Source organism: Populus alba, chromosome 15 (assembly GCF_005239225.2).
Source record: "Populus alba chromosome 15, ASM523922v2, whole genome shotgun sequence".
NCBI classification, from domain to species: domain Eukaryota; kingdom Viridiplantae; phylum Streptophyta; class Magnoliopsida; order Malpighiales; family Salicaceae; genus Populus; species Populus alba.
Window position 1 is genome coordinate 15,913,440 of NC_133298.1, and position 21,852 is coordinate 15,935,291.

Genomic DNA, 21,852 nt, shown 5'->3' on the forward strand with positions numbered 1-21,852 from the left:
TTGTTGGCTCGTTTATAAGGGGCTCATCATGCAAGAGGTCGATGGAGACACAAGCAAACAAAGCGATTTTTGAAATGGGGTCCATTTTCCGTCAAATAAATTAAATGTCTCTGGAAAGCTAATATAGCAGTTGACAATTTCTAAATTTCTTACCGGCTATTCTTAATTATTTGCGGTCCACTACAACAACATTTCTAGTTGCCCTACAAGCAATGGATCATAAATTTTGAGCATGATTCAGTTGGCAATTAGAGGACTGATCATGCGCAATATCTAGTTTAAGATATTAAGTTAAAGATCCCATTATTAGCTATTTGAAGAGGTTAATTCTCTTAATGGTGTTATTTATTGTTATTCACAATAATTAATGCAAATAAAAAAAATAAATATAAAAGATTTGAAGTTTAAGAGTTTTGTTACTATGTTATATATTTGAAATAAATGTGAATAATATTTAAAATAATGCTGTTTGTACATAATTGATTTTTAGAATTCACTTATAGAAAAATATCAATAATTGGATTTGCGAAAGCTTAGAACAAAATCCACTTATTTAATGTATGGCATATATACCCATCCAATGATTGATTTTTTTTATTAAGCGAACTCTATAACAAAATTATGTAAAAATAGCATCACTTTAATATTTTCTTTTTTTTAAAAAAAAAGTCCCAAACAATAAAAAATACGTAATATGACTTTCTACTCTTAGGAAGAAATTAAATTTGGTGATAGCCTAATTGCAAAAAAAAAAAAAAAAAAAACTTTCTTCTGATTTGGAAGGAAAAAAAATCGAGTTGGATAAAGACACAGTTCAGAGAGCTTTAAAACATGTTTCAACCTGAAAAACATAGTATTTTATATTATTTTTCTGGTAAAAGAAGAAAAGAGAAAAAGAAAAGGGCAATGATGGACGAATGGGCGTGGGAAGTGGTGGTCAAAGCGGCCCCGCTGCAGGCCACGGCCAGGGGAAGCTATGCATAGGGTTCGGGGAAAAGACAAATAAGTGGTAAAAGCAAGTGTGTTTGGTTTGGGGTGCTGGAATGGAATGCAGATGCCTCTGTTTAACGAGTGACTGCCATCGAGTGCAAAGGCATTGATGCGTTGCCTACTTGAAATTCGAGCAAAAAAACAAGAAAAAAAAAAGGTAAGAGGAATGGATTCGAAATCTGACCCCGTGACTTGGTTTTTTCACTATTCGAAAGAGAAATAATAAATTCCGAATCTAATACCATATAAAGTTTGTTTTTAGAAAAATAATATTTTTACTCAGAAATATATTAAAATAATATTTTTTTTATTTTTAAAAAATTATTTTTGATATCGGCACATCAAAATAATCTAAAAATACTAACAAAAATATTAATTTAAAGCTAAACAAAAAAATAAAATAAAAATTTAATTTTTTTTAAATATTTTTGATATGTAAAAATAAATAAAAATTTCAAAATTTTCTGGATTTTTTTTATAAGAATTTCAATTCGTTATTTATACATTAATTATTTTTATTAATTTTCTACCTTTTGGAATAACAATTAGAATGATGATGTGTCCTCGAGGGGCGTAGCATGGTGACAAAGAGCTTGAAATCTGCACAACAAGTCTCGAGTTCGAGTCAGGACGTGCACCTCTTGTAAGAGCCTGGGACAGCCGGGGTTTTACTCACTCACCTGGACCCACAAAGTGCGTTTTCCGGGAGGTGGGGTTTCCTCGAATCCTAAAAAAAAAAAAATTAGAATGATGAGTGTAGTATTATGTAATTTTTACCAAAAAATATGTAATTAAGGAATAATTATATAGGCAACATGTAGAGATAATTAGATACATGATCACTGATTTTTATTAATGATCACATTAATCTGAATGAAAATTGAAAGTAAATAATTAACAGGCCAGCATGTGCTGCCGGTTCTTTATGTTAATTGTGATTTATTTTTCTTGTTCGGTGTATGACCGACATGCTGGTCTGCTAGGTGATAAAACAACTTCTTGAAAATCAAAATACGAAATTTTATGTAGACAATTTATTTATTACATTGATTACCAGATATATAAACATGATATTCTTTTTTATATAATTAAATAAACATAATGTCCCTATCTATTTAATTGGTTCGTGTTTCTTCTACTGTTTTAGAAAATGTTTAATAAGTAATGTACCCTAAAAAATGTAATCAATAAATACAGAAATCCCTTTTGTTTTTCCTTAAACATCGTATGAAGAAGTAAAGCAAATGTAGCTTAGATGTGTGTTTCAATACAATCGGTTGATTTTTTAAAAATTATTTTCTTGAATCTTTTTCCTTTCTTATATATTCTTTTCATGTGAGCAAGATTCAATCTCATATATTACATTGATTCCTTTCTGATCGTGCCAAATAATAAACTTAATTAACCTAGCTTGTTAGTTGAGTCGGAAGGGACGGCCACCGACAAGTATTAGAGAAGCTGTTTACAAGAGAGGAAACCTCTGAAAGCTCCGGGTCTAGGTGGTTTTCAACCCATTTTCTATCAGACCCAGTACTGGAACATAGCTGGCTCTGAAGAATGCAAGTTTCTTCGGGAAGCTTTTGATGATGAAAATGATATTTTGGAGGTGATCAATCATTCTTGTCTGGTTTATACATTAGTTTCGACCAATAGGGCTCTGCAATGTAATCTTCAAAGTTGTAGCTAAAGTGTTGGTGAATCAGCTTATGAAGCTCCTGATGCCATTAATTTTGATTTCTGAATATCAATGTAGCTTTGTCCCGGGACGACAAGTTGCAGATTATATTACAGTGGCGCAGGAGGTGATTCACTCCAACGCATAATATAATATGAAAGATGGTAAAGGTTTGTTTTCGTAGAGAAAACTATTTCAAGATTTACATAATTATTACCTTTAGAACTCGTAAAATTAATTAAAATATACACAAGATGAAAAAATAAACCTATAGAAAGCTTATGATCGGTCAAGGTGGGATTTCATTCAAGAAACTTTGGTTGTCGCAGGATTACCGCAACATATGACAAATCTTATCATGAGATGTCTTGAGACGGCAGCTTCACTTAGCGTTCTGTGGGATGGGAAAGCTACAGCCAAGCTCCTTCCTCCTCGAGTTATCAGACAGGAAGATCCAATTTCACCTTATATTTTTGTTTTATGCTAAGAAAGGCTGTCGTGGCTGCTTTGCAAGGAGGGGGGGCCGGTTCCTGGAAGCCATTTAGAGTTTGCAGAAAGGAACCGGAAGTCTCCCGTTTATCATTTGCAGATGATATGTTGTTGTTTGCGGATGCAAGGGAGACTCGGTCGAGGAAAGTTTTGCAAATCAAGCTAAGCCTCGGATATTTAACGTGTAGGGACGTTAAAAAAACAGGAGAAAAGTGATTTTCTCACTTCTCGAATTGGATGATGATGAAGAGATAAGGTCGAAAGATTATGGAGTTGGTAGAAAACCAATCCCTTCCATTACCACCAAAAACAGAGAGATGATGATCCTAGGTGGCTAGCTACCTTTTAAACCCTTTGCTTGTTGTTTTATTGTTTCTTTTTTTAGTATTGTAAGGTTCTTGTAGTTCCAAGTTTCTGAAGAAATCAATGGAGTGTATGTATGTAATTGTAAAGAATATAGAACGCATCTCCTCGAAAGGGTAAATTCTAAGGATTCTTTTAATGTATCGGGAAATTCTAGGAAGATATTAAAGCAAATGCTAAAAGAGATTTGTCTTTAAATGTAGACATGATATAGTTTACTGTAGATTGAAATAGTAAAACAATTATTTTATTATTTTTAAACAAAATTATTTACTTAGTTATTGAAATGAAATGTTTTTTTTATAGGGTTTATTTATTATTATTTTATTGATTAAGGATAAATTGATCATTTAATATTTTAGATACACAATGAAATGATTTCAATATTCTTAAAATAAAAGATAAAATAACATTGTGATGCAAGAGCTTTTAATTTTTTAATGTTTTGATTGTGTCGTGAAATGATTATATTGTTCTTAAAAGTAGAAAAATTAAATTTGATGTCCAAAGGTTATTATTATTTTTTTTTTTGTATTTTCATCACTTTTTTTAGCTATAGTCAATTTGAATGAAAAACAATTCAGTCTTCTAATAAATATAAATAAATTTTAAAAATAAAAGTGGTTGACACGTGTAATAAGTGGAAGACACTTACACTCTTTAAGTTGATCACCAGTTAAGCTTTGGGGAACTTTTTTCTTTTCCTTATTTTCTCTCTTTTCATCACGGATTTTGCGTCATCCCTTTTAAAATTAAATGTGTCATGTTAGGTTATATTTGTATTGATTTTTATTTTTATTCTTTTAATTGATATTTGTTTTGCTTTTAGTGCTTTTTTAAGTTTAATTTTTTTTGTCTCTCGACACTTTAATTTACAAATTTTGTTTTTTTTCTAACGTGATCCTCATTTTTTTATTGCTATTTTTTATTCTTTTCTTGATTTTTTTTTTAATTTCATCAATCAATATTTTATTTCATTTAAATTCTTATCCATTTTGTTCATCATTATTTTGATTGCTATTTTTTAAAATATTTTTTCTTGAATTATTTATTTTTAAATTTAGTCCCTTATTATTTTTTTCATTTATTTTTTTTTTTATATCAGATTTGGTCATCAATGTTTTTATTGCTATTTTTAATTTTTTTTTGGATAATTAAAAATCTTGTCTCGTGATTTGTATGTGTTTACCTTATATAAAGTATTCTAAGTTTTATAACTCGGGTAATGAATTTTGAATATTAGAATGGTTTTTTAGGATTTATTTAAATGTATTTTTTTTAATTTCATCTTTTAACATTATGTTATTGGGACTCGAGATTTTTTTCACTTTTTTGTGTGGAGTTATCTAGATATTATATTCCAGGTTGTCAATTAATTGAGTTAACCTAGGATGACCCATTTTTTTTCTATCTTTTTTTTTTATAAAAAATTTAGTTTTATCTCTCATCATTTAGTTCACTTGAGGGTTGACCTCCATTATTTTATTTATTTTTTTCTGTACGAAGTTATCTTGGTCTTATTATCAAGCCGTGAATTTAACTTGTTGACTCAGTAAGGTTTTTTGTTCTTTTTAAAATTAATTTTTTATTTAATTTATCCTTCAACCTTTACTTTATTGGTAATTGAGCTTTGAATTTCTTTGATTGTTCTTTTTATAAAGTTATTTTGTTTTCATTCCGTTTTTGTTTTCTTATCAATTGAGATTGTTGAAACTTTTCAAGAATAGGGTATTTTTTTTTTATAATATTGAAAAGTGTATATTTTTTAAAAAAATGTCATTGACACTTTTGTTTTTTGTATTGTTTTTAGCTTTTCATTTTAATCATATTATTAATTTAACAAAGATTATTAAACCCATATGAATCAATAATCCTAAATTTTTCTTACTCTTTCAAAAACACTATCACCATTTAAATATTATTTTATATATACAAATTTTTACCCATCTCACGCACACCTATCTAATTATAAAATAAACCCCCTCGAAGCTTAAGAAGAGCTTACAAAAACCCTTATATATATCGAGAAGACATTTTTCTATTTACTCCACGTTTTCTTCCTCAATTAACGTACCTATTTATCATCTTTTAATTAATAAGAATATCACTAAAAATCTTTCTATTTCCATTTAATCTGCTCATTTCTCAATGGTTTCTGGCCATGCCTCCTCTCTTCTAATCCGATTCATCTTCTTTGTCGTCTTCTCTAAATTACATGTTATTATCAACAATCAATAATTTTCAAATTCCATGTGTAATTGCGGTTAGAAAAGTATCCCTCTTTATATTCTTCTTCCCCAATCTTGAAACGCAACCTTGGAACAATTATCAATTGCATCATATTTAAGAATGTGAGAATTAATCCTTTAGTAGCCTTTTGAATTTGACGCATAGAAATATCAATGGATATGATTTACAAGAAAAGGGGGATTTAAAAAAGAAAGAAAGAAAAAAAGAATAATGACTAAATTGGAAATTAAATTATTTTAGTATGTGAACAGTATTAAATTTATGATTTAATTTTAATCAATTTATTTTTTTATCTTATTTATTAATGTTTTTTTAACCAAATTTAATCAATTCCCTTGGACATCAAAAGGTTTTTTTATTGAATCTTGGATTTTTTTGAAATTATAAGAATTTATTAATTTACTGTTTTATTGATTTAGAAATATAATCTAATTATATTATATGTATGGAGTGATTTAGCTTGTTTGAGAATGTAGTTGCAGTTATTTTTTAAAGTAATTTTTACTTGAAAATATATCAAAATAATATATTTTTTTATTTTTAAAAAATATTTTTGATATGATCGCATCAAAATAATCTAAAAACATCAAATTTTTTTAATTTAAAGTAAAAAAAATAAATTTTTTTAATTTTTTTTTTAAATATAAAAACAAAGAAAAAATAATAACGAGTCCTTTCGATAGAATAGTGATTGTCTGACTTGATTCTGCTCCTTATACTCCACAAGTTAAGTATTCCGTGCACTCCTCGTTAGTTTTCTTGAAAATAATAATCAATTAATTGATGTTTCAGTATTAAACAGTAAGGAGAATACATAGAAGTCAAATTCTTCCGCTTCAACTTGTTCCAAGAGACAGCGGTGTAAATATATTAATTTTATCCTTAATTTAAGCTAAATTAATGCAATATATTTTTTTAATTTTTGTGTCCCCAGGGCTCTTGTTTGGCAAGAGAAATCATAAAATATCTACTATATATTGTCACTATGTTGGAATAAAAAAGGACGGAAATAATACAGATAAAGATATAATTATATTTAGTAAAAATATACAAAATATAATAATTGTTTTTATATCCTATTTAATAATGATGGATAAGAAATAATAAAATATAAAAATATTTATTTTACACTTAATATGTATGACCGTCAAACTTATAAATTTAAAAAATAATTAAATATTTTTCTTATTGTAGTTTATATTGAGTTTTGAAATTAATAATTTTATAATAATCATAGTTATAAAGCCAATATTTATCCGGCAGGTATTAAAACTATAATAATTATTATTATTTTTATTCATTAATTGATTTGGATGAACCTTGATTTACCTTCCCGACCTCTTACTTGGCCTTATTCCTGATTAACCATCAAGTTGAGTTTTGAAATTATAATCATAACCATTTTTATCATCAAGTTGACCTGGTCAATTTGATCTGACCCTCCTAACACGTGACTACAATTTTTTACAGGGTTGACTCCCGAGTTAGATTTAAAAATTATGATAACAATTATTTTTATAGTTATGCTAACATGGGTCAACGATCAACCTGACATGTGACTTAGGCTTTGTCCTGTGTCGATCTTTGAGTTGATTTTAAAACTATGATAATAACATTTTTTATTTTTATGTTGGCTTAGATCGACCCGAGTTAACTCTTCTGGCATGTGACTAGGACCTTGCTCCCGATCAACTTGAAAGTTGGATTTTAATATTATGATAATAACTATTTTTATGCTTACATGTATTAATTATACAATTTTAAAATTAAGAGTTTTTTACTAGGATATTTTAAAAATAAAAAATATTATATATAGTAAGATGTCCTCTATATACCCTATATTTTAAAAGTAAAAAAACTCACTTTAAAATTATTATTTATATTTTTAATAGAATATATTTTTATCTCTATTTTCTTTATCTGTTCTATCTTAAAAAAAAAAAAAAACGTTAAATATATTTTATTTGAGAAATCATTGTAACTCGTGTGCTCGGTGATTATTACATTCTATGTGTGTTTACGTAACCCAGTAACTTTCATCTATCTGTTTTTTTTAATAGAGATATATTTATTTATTTAAATGCATGAATGCAACACTTAGAACTGATTATTATAAGTTTAACATGTAACTTTATCCTGACATGAAAGGCACCCTGTTGTGTACAAGACATAGCTACGAATCCTCATGAAGTACTGTCGTGGAATAATTAGCCATAATCACAAGCAAAGTACTTGCATCATCTTACGATTTTTTCTCCTAGATATGAACTACAAGTCTTGGTCGGTCACTAGCTCTGATTAAACAGTATTGGTTGAATAAATATATAATTAATTAATTCTAAGAGATATAACTTAATTAGTTAGATTTTAAATTTATTTTTTAAAAATTATCAGTTCTAGTCTCATAAATTTTAGAGTTATTAGAGACTTGTATGATTATTAACTTTAAAATCTATAAAATTAGTTAAGATATATATAATCTAATTTATATATATATATAATGAGCAGCTAGCTTTTCTTTATCTTGATCTTTCTCCTGGAGCCAGTCAATAATGCAAAAGAAGTAGTCACAAAAACATGGCTTAGTGACCTTGCACCTCAAGCAAATAAATGGCCACAATGTCGTGGAACTGTGCTCCTGTAGTGATTGATTGATTTGTCCCTTCTTGTGCTTATAAATCTTTAGCGGGAGAGTGACGTGCTACCTTACACAGCATGTTATCAAGAGTACTGTGTGCATGTGCGAACATGTCTGATTTCAATCGAGTGACATAATTGCAGCCCTAATAGGTTAATTTCACGTGCTTTTCAACGAGAAAAACACAAGGCCTGAGAGCCCCCGTAGGATTCAGACATCTCCGGGGGAGATGGAACGAGTTCCCAGCACTGTTCAAGGATTGCCAGATCGATCCGAACACCCTCTGGGGTTCTGTTTGATTGGCATATGTTCCTGTAATAACATCACAGCAGTGCTCTTGATGTCTCCTGTAATTGCTCAGACTTTGATTCTCCTGAAATTAATTTACTTGTGAGATCAATGCTCAAAATGTTGATGTTTTGACCTATTTTTCTCAATTAATGGTTTTGCTGTTGATGAACTGTAATTTATTGCTTCCTTCCTTTCTTATTTGTGTCGACTGTCGACACAAAGTGTAACAGTGTAAAGAAGAATCAAAGTCTATCAAACCCTAAAATTAGGGTCTTGTAATCGGGAAAAAAGGAGAAGATTTAATTTATGAAATCTAATTAAAAAAAATGAAAAAGTAAATAAAAAAATAAAATAAACGTCTTCTAATCGTGCATGACCCTAACCCCAGTTAACTTTGACTTACCAACCCTAGAGAATTGGACATATAAAACATGCTGATAAAAAGTTAATCCAATCATGTTTCAGCAAGAAGAAACTTGTTTATCTCCTCCAAATTTTTTCTTTGAATTTGACTTGCATTTATCAGTACACCTACCATGTCTGTGAAGGGTGGTGGGTGGCGTATCAAACTCTTTATTTTCAGAATTTCTTGGTCCTATAGAGTGTAAGTATAGTGATATATTTATATATATTAGCATATCATGATGATGGGATTTTGAATTTCTCTTCTTCCATGGCCCCACTTAATATTTTTTTTATTTTATCACACGTTTCGTGCAGGCTACAGAGAATTGGGATAAGGTCGAAAGTTTATAAAATGGAAAAATAAAGATGTATATAAATCATATTGTAAATTGTTTTTAAAAAAATGTTTGGTGTGGTAGATATCCTCAAGGCTCCACCACATGGGCCATTCTTGGGCCTCTCTTTCTATGAGTAGCATAGTTTCTAGTTTCTAGTTTCAACCTTGTCCAACTTTCCATGGCTTCTCTTACCCGTCTCTTGCATTTGGATCATTCCTTTTGATCTCTCTTGTCAAAACATGGTGTAAGTTTTCATGAAACTTTCCATGGATGCTGTGACTTGCAGGAGTCATCACTTCTTCACGGATTCCTTTGGTATAGCTATAAAGTTAAGTGATTAAGACACACCATTAATTGCTTCTGTTTGTTTGTGTTTGAGTGTGTTTTAAAAGTGTGTTTGGTTTCAAAAATTATTATATTGATGTTGTTTTTTTTAGTTTTTTTTTTTTTTATGATTTTGATGTATTGATTAAAAAAAAAATTCAAAAAAAATTATTTTAATGAATTTTTAAATAAAAATTATTTTTGAAAAATACTCTCTACCATAATGCCAAATATACATTAAGTTTGATTAATCAAATCATCCATCTTCATTAGAGTGATAAGCTTGGGTTGATTTTCTAGTGGATGTTTGTCATCCTCCCGTGAACATAAAGTTGGTCGCTTTCTATTTAGAAAGTGTTTGAGAGTGTAATTACTTTTTAAAATATATTTTTTTAGAAATACAATAAAAAATATATTTTTTATTTTTAAAAAAATATTTTTGGTATTAATACATCAAAATAATATGAAAACACTATAAAAATATTAATTTAAAGCAAAAAAATATTAATTTTTTAAAAAAATACTTTTAAAACGCAAAAATAAACAAATTCTTATTAGTAGACTAAATTAGTTTTTGATATGTTTGAAGTTTGTTTATATATTCTTTAATCAAAGTAAAATGGAAAGTGGCTAAAGGCATAACGGTTATGTTGATGTTGAAATATGGGATGTGATATGGATTCCAATATCTTACCAAACATGAAAAATTAAAAGGAGAATCATTAATTTGCGATTTATTTTCTATGCGTCTATTATTCGTTATATACAATAGGAAACATTAACTTTCCAGATTTCTATAATGTATCCGAGGAGAAATGTGGGGTATGGATGTCCATTCAAGTCTTTAGTGATGACTATACAATATAAAAAATCATTTCGGGGGAGACCCAATATTGTTATAAAATTAATGAATAAAAAAGGAGTAATTAATTAATGTTATATAAAAATAAAATAAAATAAAATTTTCGTGATAATAAAATCTTTATTTCTATTGAATTATTTACCATTTATGATTTACATCTCACAGATTGTCACTAATCATATGAGATTTATTTTGTTTTAATATGATTTCTTTCTCTTTTTTAATTTCTTTCTGTCTTTGAGGTGTTGTTTCAAGTGATAAATGATTTACTCATGATTATTTTTGTATTTTAATAATATATTTTTTTAAATTAATTTTTTTTTATTTTTAAATTAATATGTTTTTAGTCTTTCTACATTATTTTGATGCGATGATATCAAAAATAATTTTTTTTAAAATAAAAAAAATATTATTTTGATATATTTTTGAATAAAAAACATTTTAAAAAAAGTGATTACAACCATATTTTCAAATAAGTTTTTATCTCAGCTTTTTATTTTTTCCAGTAAGAGATTATTGAAAAGGAAATTCGATGGTAATATATATAAACTAGTCCAACAATCAAACATTGATGTCCTGGTCTCCACTAATTCCGTTACGAATACAAGATGTCAAGAACATCTCATGAGCTTCCTTTTAACAACAGGCGTAAATCATAACATATTAAGTTTAATAGATTGAAACCTGATCCAATTGAATTTTTTTTTTTAAGATAATGCTGGTGGAACTTCTTTTTTTGTTTTTAAAGATTTTAAACTAATTCTAGTAATGGAAAACTCTCTTATAGTGTCATTAAATCTAATTTGATGGACCAATCCTAAAACCTCCCTACTTTACCATTAAATAAATTGTGCTTTAAATTAAATAGTGTATGAGTACTTCTAATATAAGTCGATTGATTTATCGAATTTAAATACATTTTAGATGATTTGTAAAAAATAAACATTTATTTTTTTTAATATTAAAACAATAGATTACCAATAATTAATTTATCATATTTACAACTTGAATTTTGACATGACTACAATGAATGAATTCAATTTAGCCATTTGTTGTTTTCTTTTTTATGCCTTTATTCTCTTCTTTGTTAGGCTTTTATTAAGCTCGAATAGGTGTAAGAATAAATTGAAAAGTTATTAAAAAACTAAAAAAAAGACTAAATTAAATTGAACAAGGAGTGTAAAAAGTGCATGGCATGTATAATACATATGCTAGTGTGAGAGAGAAGGCGACGCCTTAGGGAGGTCCATGCGTTCCTACAATCTTCGATAATGGTTTTTTTAGTACCGTTGGAATCTTCTCATAGGGGGATTCCTTTTATGGCGGCGTGTAGCGGTGATGTAGTAGCGTCGGTGAGGCTTTAACAACCCCTTTTTGTCTTCTTTCCTGTCCTCTGTTTTTTCTCTCCTCTCGCAGCTTGATTTATGCTCCTCTCCTTCAAGGACTGAAGGAGCTATACTTTTTTCCTAGGTCTCAACTGTACTCCATTTTTTCTCAAACTCTTGAAAAACAAAAATTCCAAACTGAAATCAATAATACTTAATTTTGATCAAATTGTTTTGTTAATTCTTATTGATTTATGATTTAAAAAAAGCTCTAGAAAAATTAAAATTTACATATTAAATTAAATAAAGAATTAGTATATAATCATTAGAAAAGTCCTTTATTGTTGAGAGAGAGAGAGAGGAGGGATAGTATATAATCATTAGAAAAGTCCTTTATTGTTGAGAGAGGGAGGGAGGGAGGGAGGGAGGGAGGGAGTCGGTGTTCCTAAAGCTTATCATAAGAATTAAGGTCCATGATCAACAACACCAACCAGTTCATTACAAAGCCATATCAAGAGTTGGGCCACAATTTGATTCCATCGCTATTGGGCTTTTGGATTTAATCTAAACTCAGAAGCCCATAATATCCAGTTTGTAAAGATAAAAAAAAAAAAAAACACAGGAAAAAGTTACAAAAAGAAACGCTTGCAAAGAAGGAAATTAGATTACAACAGGGAATAACATTTTAGCTCCAGGGAGAGAAGAGAGAAAGCGACTAGCAGTAGCAATGGAGGCGGAACTGAAAGAGATGCTTAACGATCTCGATTCTCTCAAGCAATCACTGCCTGATCCCTCAAATCTTGCATCTTCAATTCTCAAGGTAATGGAATTTGCTTGATTTCGTTCTATCTATCTACCTCCTCCTATTCTTTGATCAGTTTTTATTAATCAAAGCCTACTCTGTTGTTAATTGATTTGTACTTTTTTTTTTTAATTTAATGAAGCTGCAATCACGTGTTGAGCATCTCACGAAGCTGGCAAAGTCTGCACCTGTTCGGCGTACGAAAGTCCAGGTTTTTTATTTAATTTGATCTGTCTTGAGGAGTTTTTGAGATGTTGGTTAGTATATAGGACTGATGTTTTTGCTGTTGTTGGTGGTGGCAGGATATGAGCGCGGAGGTGGTGGATAGTAATCCATATAGTAGGCTAATGGCACTTCAGAGGATGGGTATTGTGGACAATTATGAGCGCATTCGGGACTTCTCTGTTGCCATTGTTGTCTGTATTTATCTCCTCTTTCTTTTACCATTTTAGGATTTAATTCGACAGTGAAATTGTAAAATGCCTCTCGTACACTATGATGATCTGCCACCCCTATTAGTAGCATGCATTCTATGCTTTCTTAACTCATTAAGTGCAACAAATATATGTAACAGACGTTTTGTGTTGATATACCTTATGTTCAATTTATTGTTTGTTTTCACACTATCACAGGGAATTGGTGGTGTTGGCAGTGTTGCAGCTGAGATGTTAACAAGGTGTGGCATAGGTCGTCTTTTGTTGTATGATTATGACAAAGTGGAGTTAGCTAACATGAATAGGCTTTTCTTCCGTCCAGAACAGGTTTTTCACCTTCACTCGCTTCTTTCTTATTGTAAACTTTGTGGGTGCAACATGCTTTTCAACAAAATTACTCAACTTTTTTCTTTCTTTTTTAACACATGAGGAAGTTCTTTTCTTTACTCAAGTTAAATGTGCTGATTAATATATTTGTTTGAAATTGTATGAAAAATCATGTTTGTACTCGTTATTTATAAAAACTTTTGCATTCATAGGTTGGCATGACAAAGACTGATGCTGCCAGTCAGACCCTTTCAGACATAAATCCTGATGTCGTCCTTGAGGTGAGTGTCTTCAAAAAGTTGTTCTGTGTCTTGTTTTGCACATGCAAAAGCTCTGTATTTGTTTTTCTTCCATTCTTGTATGCGGGCCGGGGCCGGGGGTGTCATTGGTCATAGATCTAGGGACTTGGCACAGTGAAAAGGACAAATATAGGGTAAACATTTATTATCTAGCTATATAATCTGGTAGTGTGTCGCTTCATTTCTTCTGATTATTTGCATTTTGGCCATTCAAGTGCCTGGCTTTGATTAATTTTGCATCTGAGTTCTCTGAAAATGATAACAGGAGAAAGAGTAATTGATTATATTCCTATTATTACTGTATACTGATTGGTTCTTTCTTGTTCAGAGCTTCACATTGAACATCACGACAGTGCAAGGATTTGAAACCTTTATGTCAAGTTTAAGAAATAAATCATTTCGCCCAAATAAAGAAGGCAGTGGAGTAGATCTCGTTTTGAGCTGTGTGGATAATTATGAGGCAAGGATGGCTGTTAACCAGGTAAAGAAGTCTGTTATATTAAGTATTCATTTCCCATTTTGCGGTTTTGATTTGGCATGTAAAAGCCCAATAACCTACTGTGAAATGTTTTTGTTCTGATGCTTGTCATTTTCGAATTACTTTTCATTGACTTGTCTCTGGTTCATTTTAAAAATTCAAATTTAGTATTTTATTGTCACCTTTTATGAATTTAATATTCTTTTAATTATTATAGATTTCATATATAATTTTCTCATGTATATGCAGGCTTGCAATGAGTTGAATCAAACATGGATGGAGTCTGGTAAGCAACACCATTCTTAAATACTGATTTATTCGATAATCAGAAGAGTTATGTGCAATCACTGTACTCTGAAACTGCTTTTGCATAAACAAATGTGTACCAGTGTGACATATAAAAGGGTTTCAATACATGCTTCCATGAAAATTCTGTTTTGGATCCAGTCCAGAGTAAGCTTCTCCGGTGTCTGTCTCTATTGATTTGCAGTAACATGTTGAACATGACAAGGTGTATTTGTATAACCTGGTCATGCTGCATAATGCCTTTGGATCATTGGATGCTTTCCATGGAGTTTGAATTGTTTCTAGTACAATTTGTTCTGAACTGTCGAGCATCATTTGTCAGCGACAAATATTTAGGACACTTTATTCCTATGCAACAGGAATGCGTATGTTCAAATTCCATGCATGAAATATAAATGGAGTTGAAGTTGCAAGTTGCAAGTCTAAGCCTTATGAATTCTTGTGCTTCAAGTTTTTTGTTTGCAGAGTTCATCTGCTTTTTATACCTTACGTCATTCGGCACACCTTCTTGGCACCCATCAATGAGATTAAATGAAGAGTTTTCTTGGCAGGTGTATCTGAGGATGCAGTCTCAGGTCACATACAACTGTTGATTCCTGGAGAAACTGCTTGTTTTGCATGTGCACCTCCTCTTGTATGTTCATTTACTTATCTGGGTATTTTGATTAATGGAGTTTCAGTGTAGGATTAGTGACCTTAATGCAAGATTCTGAAGTTGTTTTTTAAATTCTTATCGTGGCTTCATAATTTTATAAATAAAATCAATTTGGGATCAAGATTTTGTTGCTTTTTTTATAGAATATGAAAGGATTTCACTTTTATTAGGTTGTGGCATCTGGAGTAGATGAGCGTACTCTCAAACGTGAAGGAGTCTGTGCAGCATCTTTACCTACTACCATGGTAATTCCGTCACAAACTTTGTTAAATGATCTCATTTCTAGAAGTAACTCCGATACAGTGATGTCTAGCTGGAATGTTATTCTAATTGGGAGGAATATCATGTAAACTTTTGGATAGGCATAATGGCTCCCGGTGGTGCCTTTACATAAAAGCTTTTTTTCCCTTGTCAACAGATAGGTATAATGTGGTGCATGACATCTGATTTTATTTTGCTGCATTGGATATTAATGGCTTGTGGTTTTGAATTTTTATTTCATGTTTTAATATCCAGTTATATGAACTGCATTTCAGGGAGTTGTTGCCGGGCTTTTAGTGCAAAATACGCTGAAGTTACTGCTACAGTTTGGACAAGTGTCTCCTTACCTGGTAAATTTCATGTTAACAACCCTCTTCCCCCATCTTTCTCTCTTGTTTTTTTTTAATGATCGTTCAAGACTTTAAGCAGAATTTAACAAGGTTATAGAACTTTATGTTTCTCTTCTAACCTAGTTTTCTTATCAAATTAGCAAATGCATGTTGATTATCCTGACTGATCTAGATAGGTTTTGGCTTTAATGCATGGTTGCAGGGTTACAATTCTCTTAAAGATTTTTTCCCAACCATGGAAATGAGGCCAAACCCTCAATGTTCAAATGCTGCTTGTCTGGAGCGTCAGGTATCATAAACAGATCTGCCTTGATTTGCTACCAGATATCTTTCTGGAAAAATCTATTAATTTGACATATTTTGTTTTCTTGGTGATAGTAAGAATCATACTTATTGTGCAGAAAGAATACCTCCTTGTAAAGCCAGCTAGGGACGCTGCAATTATAGCCAAGATGGAGGCAGAAGCACTATCAGTTCCAGAAGGCCCCCTTCATGCTGATAATGAATGGAACATCAGGTGATTCTTAGGGTGATGCAGTGGTGTATATACTACGATATATGGGTCTATAGCATGTAAATGTAACATATTCCGTATTCAAATAATGTTAAAATATGATCATATGCAAGTGCTTTGGTCTACCAATTGCTTTAGGAGAGAAGTTAGGCATGTTTTGAGAAGAGTTCTTTTCCTTCATTACTTTATCATGTGATTTTTTCTTTTCTTTTCTGTGGAGCTTAGGCAACATGTTCACTTTTTGTTCTTTGGTGTTTCTTCAGTGTTGTCGATGATAGTGAGCCAGAAAGGACAGATGCCACAAGTTCAGGTGATATTTACTGCTATATGACATTTCGATGCAATAATGCTACTGGTGGAGCCTGCCAATAACTTTCACATTAGTCATGTGATTGGATGACTCCCAATTTTCCTTGTTATTTTTTTTTGTGAAATAGCATTACTCTATCAACATTTGGTCCTAATTTCCTTGCAAAGTTTTCAATAAACTACACTTGTTCAATCTAGCCGCGAGGCCCAAGGCTATGAACCCTGAAAAGCCGCCATCTCCTGGCAATTGCTGGCTGGAGCACCCAGATTTGCACCCCATCCACAAATAAAAAATAAAATGATCAGTTAAATACACACACGTCCATGTTGTAGAGAGGCCAGTGTTTGGTCTTTAGAAACCATTGTGTCTGAATCTCAAATTCTTGGTATTGCATTGTTGTCCAAATGGTGCTCTCCTATTCAACATGTTGATCTTCTCTTTTCTTTGTCCATTTTAGATGCTCTTCCCGACGGTCTTACGCGTGAGCTCCCAGCTGCGGACGAGTTTCAAAAATTCCCTGCTGCTGAACCAGCTACAGCCACTTTTGACGACATTGAAGAACTTCGGAAACAACTTGATGCCCTAAATGCTGACTGATCAGGGTCCAATATTAGCATTTAGTGCAGATACAACTACAAAGTCAGGCGAAGGAAGAGATTCTATTTGACTAAGCCCTTTCTTGGGTGAATAAGCTTTTTTGTTTTAGCTTTCGATGAGGGAGAATTCAGCTGTGCATTGCTTTTGTACCCTTGTCCCCGTTTTTTACCATGCCCATGTTTCCAACATTGTTGTTGTGTACCAAAATTTACTGCGGTAGCAAAAATGATTTCTGGCTCGACACGCACACGCAAGGTCAAGGGCATTAGAATTTCAGCTTAATTGCATGGCTTAAATTACCCAATCAAGTTTATTCAGGTTGAGTTTTTTTTTTTTTTAGCAAATAGCTTCACTTACCCCAGGCTAAGAACATCGATAATGTATCACGCAAAAAACAAAGGAATCTCATTCGGATGCACCAGTAAAAGCTAAATCCAGAAACCCTTTTAAGAGTAGAAAGAGTGATCCACTCGATAAACAAGAGCACGGGATAACAGCCCAGCTGAAGAGCAGGAGCATAACCAGGCTTGATCATATAACTGATAATCAGGCTTGGCAAATGAAGAGCAGCAGTCATTATCTAGGGATCTTCGAACTTGATCAAAATTTGGTCCATCCGGGGTTGATGTTTTCTGACCTGCCATTGAAAGTACAAAAACAATTAAAAATTGACTATGAAACGCAGTTACATCCCTAAGCCACTGCATATGATCCATGGAGGGTTGAAGAGTTTGTTGATGTGCGCCTGCATGAGCATGTTACAGATATACACAATGAGGTTAGTGCACCTTAAACAATTTGGGACATGTTTCACCATGACCTGTTAAGACTGGTTATCAGTACCAGTGAGCGTGAAATTTGATGCATCAAACAGAGGAAGTGTTTTGGTCAACCTAAACTCGGGGGGAGCTTCAAGATAGATTAACTGTTCAACAAAACTTACATGAAACATCAATACTTACTTTAACACCAGCCATGGACAGCAGCTTGTGTGAAGCAATATACGCAATATCTGAATTGTTTAAGTTTTTCTCTACAAAATATATAACTTCAGAGACGCCAGACTGCAAGGAAGGCAAGCTAAATCCATTTAGAAATTAACAATGGAAGGCAAGGAAAGAGGATATTGGAAGACAGCACTAACACTTGAATGAGGCACATTTCAAGAACTTAAAAAACAAATACCAGCATGATGGCAAGGAGTTATGTAAACCGAGAGCTGATTTTTAACAATAAAAGAAAATTTATTTAGATCGTATACCAGTTCCATGTTACATTTAGTCAAAATCACGGGGATCATATCACGTAGCTATAGTTGAGCACTGCAGGTTGCAACCTAATGTCTTATTCAGCCTGGTTGGAAAGATATCAACTGAAAACATAAATTATAATGTTCTTATCCATCCATGTTTCAGGTTTCCAGTACGCTTTCAAGTATATGTTGATATTCAAAAGCAGGTACACTTCACTCTGTAAACAGGAAGTGTTTTAAAATTGTAAAGGGCAGGTTTAAACAATGGAAATGTCCCTCAGTTTTCCAGATTAACCAAACTCTAATGGAACTGTGACCTACTTCTTGACAAAGGAGGAACGGAAGCAGTACATTCTATCTATTTGCCTGCTCATAATGTACACAAGGCACACAAAAAAGAGAAGGAAATCCTCAATGAGGCACTCGTATAGCATATAACATAAGGAAGCGTGGTTAACAAACCTGAATGATTATCTTGGCGCATTCATTGCAGGGGAACATAGTCACATAAAGCCTCTGCAATAATGATAGAGGGAGAGACACTTCTTAGTTCTATTGGTGAGAAACAGCCTTTATTTTAAATAATGATCACCAGAAAACTCAGAGAACAGTATCAACAATTATGCACGATATTGACGCACCTATACTTGTTTCAGAATGATAATATATCTTTAATTTTGGTCAAACCATATAGTGGAAGAAGAGTTTGTTCGTGTGTTCAGGGTAGGGGATACAAATTGGATATAATAGGAAATGAGACGATTGCTTACCTGCCCAGCAGCAGAAGCATGATTTGTGTTCAGAATAGCATTGACTTCAGCATGACAAACATAACTACAACAGACAATTAGAGGTATTAGCTTGAAACCTGAAGCTATAGATATTAGCCAAGTCAAAAGGCAATTTAGTCAAAATCTCAATGAAGCATGAGTATTGGACAATATGATATTTACAGTGGTGGCGGAGCAAAAATTCTACTTCTTGCACTAAAAAGCAGCTTTTCCTAGCACATCAACTAATTAGCAAAAAAAATTGTAAATGTAAAATATGATAACTACACGTCTCTCTCTGTGTGTGCATTGAGTGTAGCAGAAAATGTATCATATGAAGCAGCAAGATCAAAAGTGGAGTCAATGAAAGCACAGACACGTACGGGTACTTTGTCTCCAGAGGATCCCCAGATTTGGATTTCTGAAACATTACAGGGTAAGTTTATTACATGTAATTCCTGGATGATATGATAAACGTAAATATCATATACCAACCTTTGCCCAGGGAAGCTTGTCATCTGAACAACCTCTTGGAAATCCATTATAGCCAATGCCTGACCAAAGATTAACATGATAATTGAAAACATCACAATGTACATGAGTATTAATGTCATCATCAAACTCAAAAACAACCGCATAACAGCTGTTCTACCATAACCAGAAATATATCACCAAACTAGAGCTACCATTTATTATCTTCTCAAGAGAGGAATAGAACCACTGATGTAAAAGAAGCCAGAAAAGCAATAAGCAAAAGCAATTGGTTCGCAATCTCAAAGAAGAAAATCATTTTATTTAAATTACCAATTTCATTGCACCATTTCTTATTTTTTATTAGGAGAATCTGTGTTCACTTCTGTAGATGTCATCAATCCTTACTATTCACATTCTCATTTTCAATTCACTTTAAGAAGGAATTAAAAAACAAATGGAGTTCAAGATTCATGACTAAAAGGTAAAGAAAACTACGTGCAAAATCAACTTACCAAGAATTATGCCATTTTGACTAACCAAACAAGCCCCAACCTACAACACCAAATACATATTATCAAACACCTACAGTATCAACCAAACAAAGCATTTCAAGAACCAGAAAAAATAAAAATAAACATTCAAAGATCATGACCTGCCTGTTTGGATCTTTAGATCTTTCAGCTGATAAAAACGCAATTGCCATGAAATAATCATCCCATGATAAATACCTGAAACCAAATCATATAATAAAAAACAAAACACTTCAAATAGTAAAGTTAAACAGTGAAAACTTCAATCTTTAATAAATGAAAAAAAAAAATCAGAGTGTGAAATTCGACTAACTCTTTGCGTTTGGAAGGATCAAACGGGCTCTGAATAGGGCATTTCTTCGAAACGTCACCGTTTGGAACCGATTTGGTCTTGGATAACAACCGCTTCCTGGAGTTGCTGTTGCTGAAGTAGAGGAAGCGAACAGCAAAAGCAGAAGCTAAAGCTCCGAAGACTGTGGCTGTGGAGACAAGTGCAAGCTCGCGAGAATTCATTGGAGTTTGGTTGAACTAAGAAAGTGCGAGAAAATGAGAACGAAAGTTTATCACTGTTTTTTTTTTCCCTTCTTCTCTTCTCTTTTGTTTGTTTCGCGAGAAAATTAGATCGGGAATCGGATTGGCTAGGGGTCGTACAGAAATTAGCGGGAAGAATTTACGAGGGAAAGTAGGAGGGAGATTCCATTTCCCGCGCGTGGAAAACGGACGAGAGAGGGCGATATTTTAGATACGGGTCGGATAGTATGGTTTATTCAATCAAGTCGGGCTTAGCCCGTTTTATAAAAAAATGTAGAAAAAAAATCGCATATGATTTTTTATATTAATGTTGTGATGGTATTTATATTGTGTGTATTAAAAATCTAGTTCAGTAAAGAACATATTGTTTTTTTTCTTAGATTATGAATAAATAATATTTTTTTTACTTGGAGAAAAAATTAATCTCCATAACTAATTTATGGTGTATTCTTTTATTTTCTCCTTCAATTCTAAACAAAGGAGATTCACTTCATTTCTTTACTTTCTGAGTTCAAATCTTTTATTAAATTTCACTAATTGCATCAATTTAAAGATTATATTATTAAGATTGTTTAGAGAGAGACTTAATCTTGATTAGCATGTAAGCTATCTAAGATTCTATTTGACATTAAATAAGAAAAATATATTCCCTTCTCTCGCATAGATCCAAGGCATAAAAATGAACTTATCAAGCTGAGTTGTTGGGAACAAAAGGTTGTTTGAAATTATAATTCTGAATAAAAAAAACCCCTATCAGGGCTTTTAGTTTTTCAATGGAACCAAGAGAGATTGCATCGTGGATCAAGACAATTTGATAACCATTTTGCCCAGTTAAAAATAACTCAATAAACTATATATTAGAGGTTCATTAGTTTACTACTAGATTGATAGGATGGAAGTTGATTTTTATTTTTACTTTTAGAGTATAATATAATGACTAAATTATCATTAAAAGCAAAATTTATTTAACTGGCATCCAAAGTTGTTTTTTACTTTTCACTTCTTGAGCGTA

At 31.7% G+C, this 21,852-nt stretch overlaps 2 protein-coding genes across 3 annotated transcripts; one reads left to right on the forward strand and one right to left on the reverse strand.

The window, feature by feature from the left end:
- Window positions 1-12,584: 12,584 nt before the first annotated feature.
- LOC118057650 (ubiquitin-like modifier-activating enzyme 5) lies at window positions 12,585-17,530 on the forward strand. Of its 2 annotated transcripts, XM_035070298.2 has the most exons (14): window positions 12,585-12,770; window positions 12,895-12,963; window positions 13,055-13,168; window positions 13,385-13,513; window positions 13,726-13,794; window positions 14,141-14,293; window positions 14,540-14,576; window positions 15,148-15,230; window positions 15,422-15,496; window positions 15,788-15,862; window positions 16,065-16,151; window positions 16,264-16,379; window positions 16,640-16,686; window positions 17,144-17,530. In XM_035070298.2, the coding sequence occupies exons 1-14, from the start codon at window positions 12,678-12,680 to the stop codon at window positions 17,281-17,283; spliced, it is 1,287 nt and encodes a 428-aa protein (XP_034926189.1). In that variant the 5' UTR covers window positions 12,585-12,677; the 3' UTR covers window positions 17,284-17,530. The 2 variants fall into 2 exon arrangements, with proteins under 2 accessions (XP_034926189.1, XP_073261086.1); XM_073404985.1 differs by lacking the exon at window positions 12,585-12,770 and having other exon boundaries at window positions 13,055-13,172.
- A 132-nt stretch (window positions 17,531-17,662) lies between these two features.
- On the reverse strand, window positions 17,663-21,011 carry LOC118057652 (uncharacterized). Its single transcript, XM_035070299.2, has 9 exons — window positions 20,623-21,011; window positions 20,432-20,507; window positions 20,292-20,331; window positions 19,801-19,859; window positions 19,689-19,726; window positions 19,306-19,369; window positions 18,998-19,051; window positions 18,246-18,347; window positions 17,663-17,920 (listed from the first exon to the last, which is right to left on the reverse strand). Exons 1-9 carry the CDS (start codon window positions 20,820-20,822, stop codon window positions 17,864-17,866), a joined length of 690 nt encoding a protein of 229 aa, XP_034926190.1. The 5' UTR covers window positions 20,823-21,011; the 3' UTR covers window positions 17,663-17,863.
- Between the last annotated feature and the right edge of the window lie 841 nt (window positions 21,012-21,852).

What these genes read in the sequence shown, in the direction of transcription:
- LOC118057650 (XM_035070298.2), top strand. Translation starts at nt 12,678, where the DNA reads ATGGAGGCGGAACTGAAAGAGATGCTTAACGATCTCGATTCTCTCAAG. An exon ending in TTGCATCTTCAATTCTCAAG is followed by an intron (nt 12,771 to 12,894) that starts GTAATGGAATTT and finishes AATTTAATGAAG; the next exon opens with CTGCAATCACGTGTTGAGCA. An exon ending in GACAGATGCCACAAGTTCAG is followed by an intron (nt 16,687 to 17,143) that starts GTGATATTTACT and finishes TGTCCATTTTAG; the next exon opens with ATGCTCTTCCCGACGGTCTT.
- LOC118057652 (XM_035070299.2), bottom strand. Translation starts at nt 20,822, where the DNA reads ATGAATTCTCGCGAGCTTGCACTTGTCTCCACAGCCACAGTCTTCGGA. An exon ending in CCTCTGGAGACAAAGTACCC is followed by an intron (nt 19,370 to 19,688) that starts GTACGTGTCTGT and finishes TGTCTGTTGTAG; the next exon opens with TTATGTTTGTCATGCTGAAG. An exon ending in TGTCCATGGCTGGTGTTAAA is followed by an intron (nt 17,921 to 18,245) that starts GTAAGTATTGAT and finishes TTTCAATGGCAG; the next exon opens with GTCAGAAAACATCAACCCCG.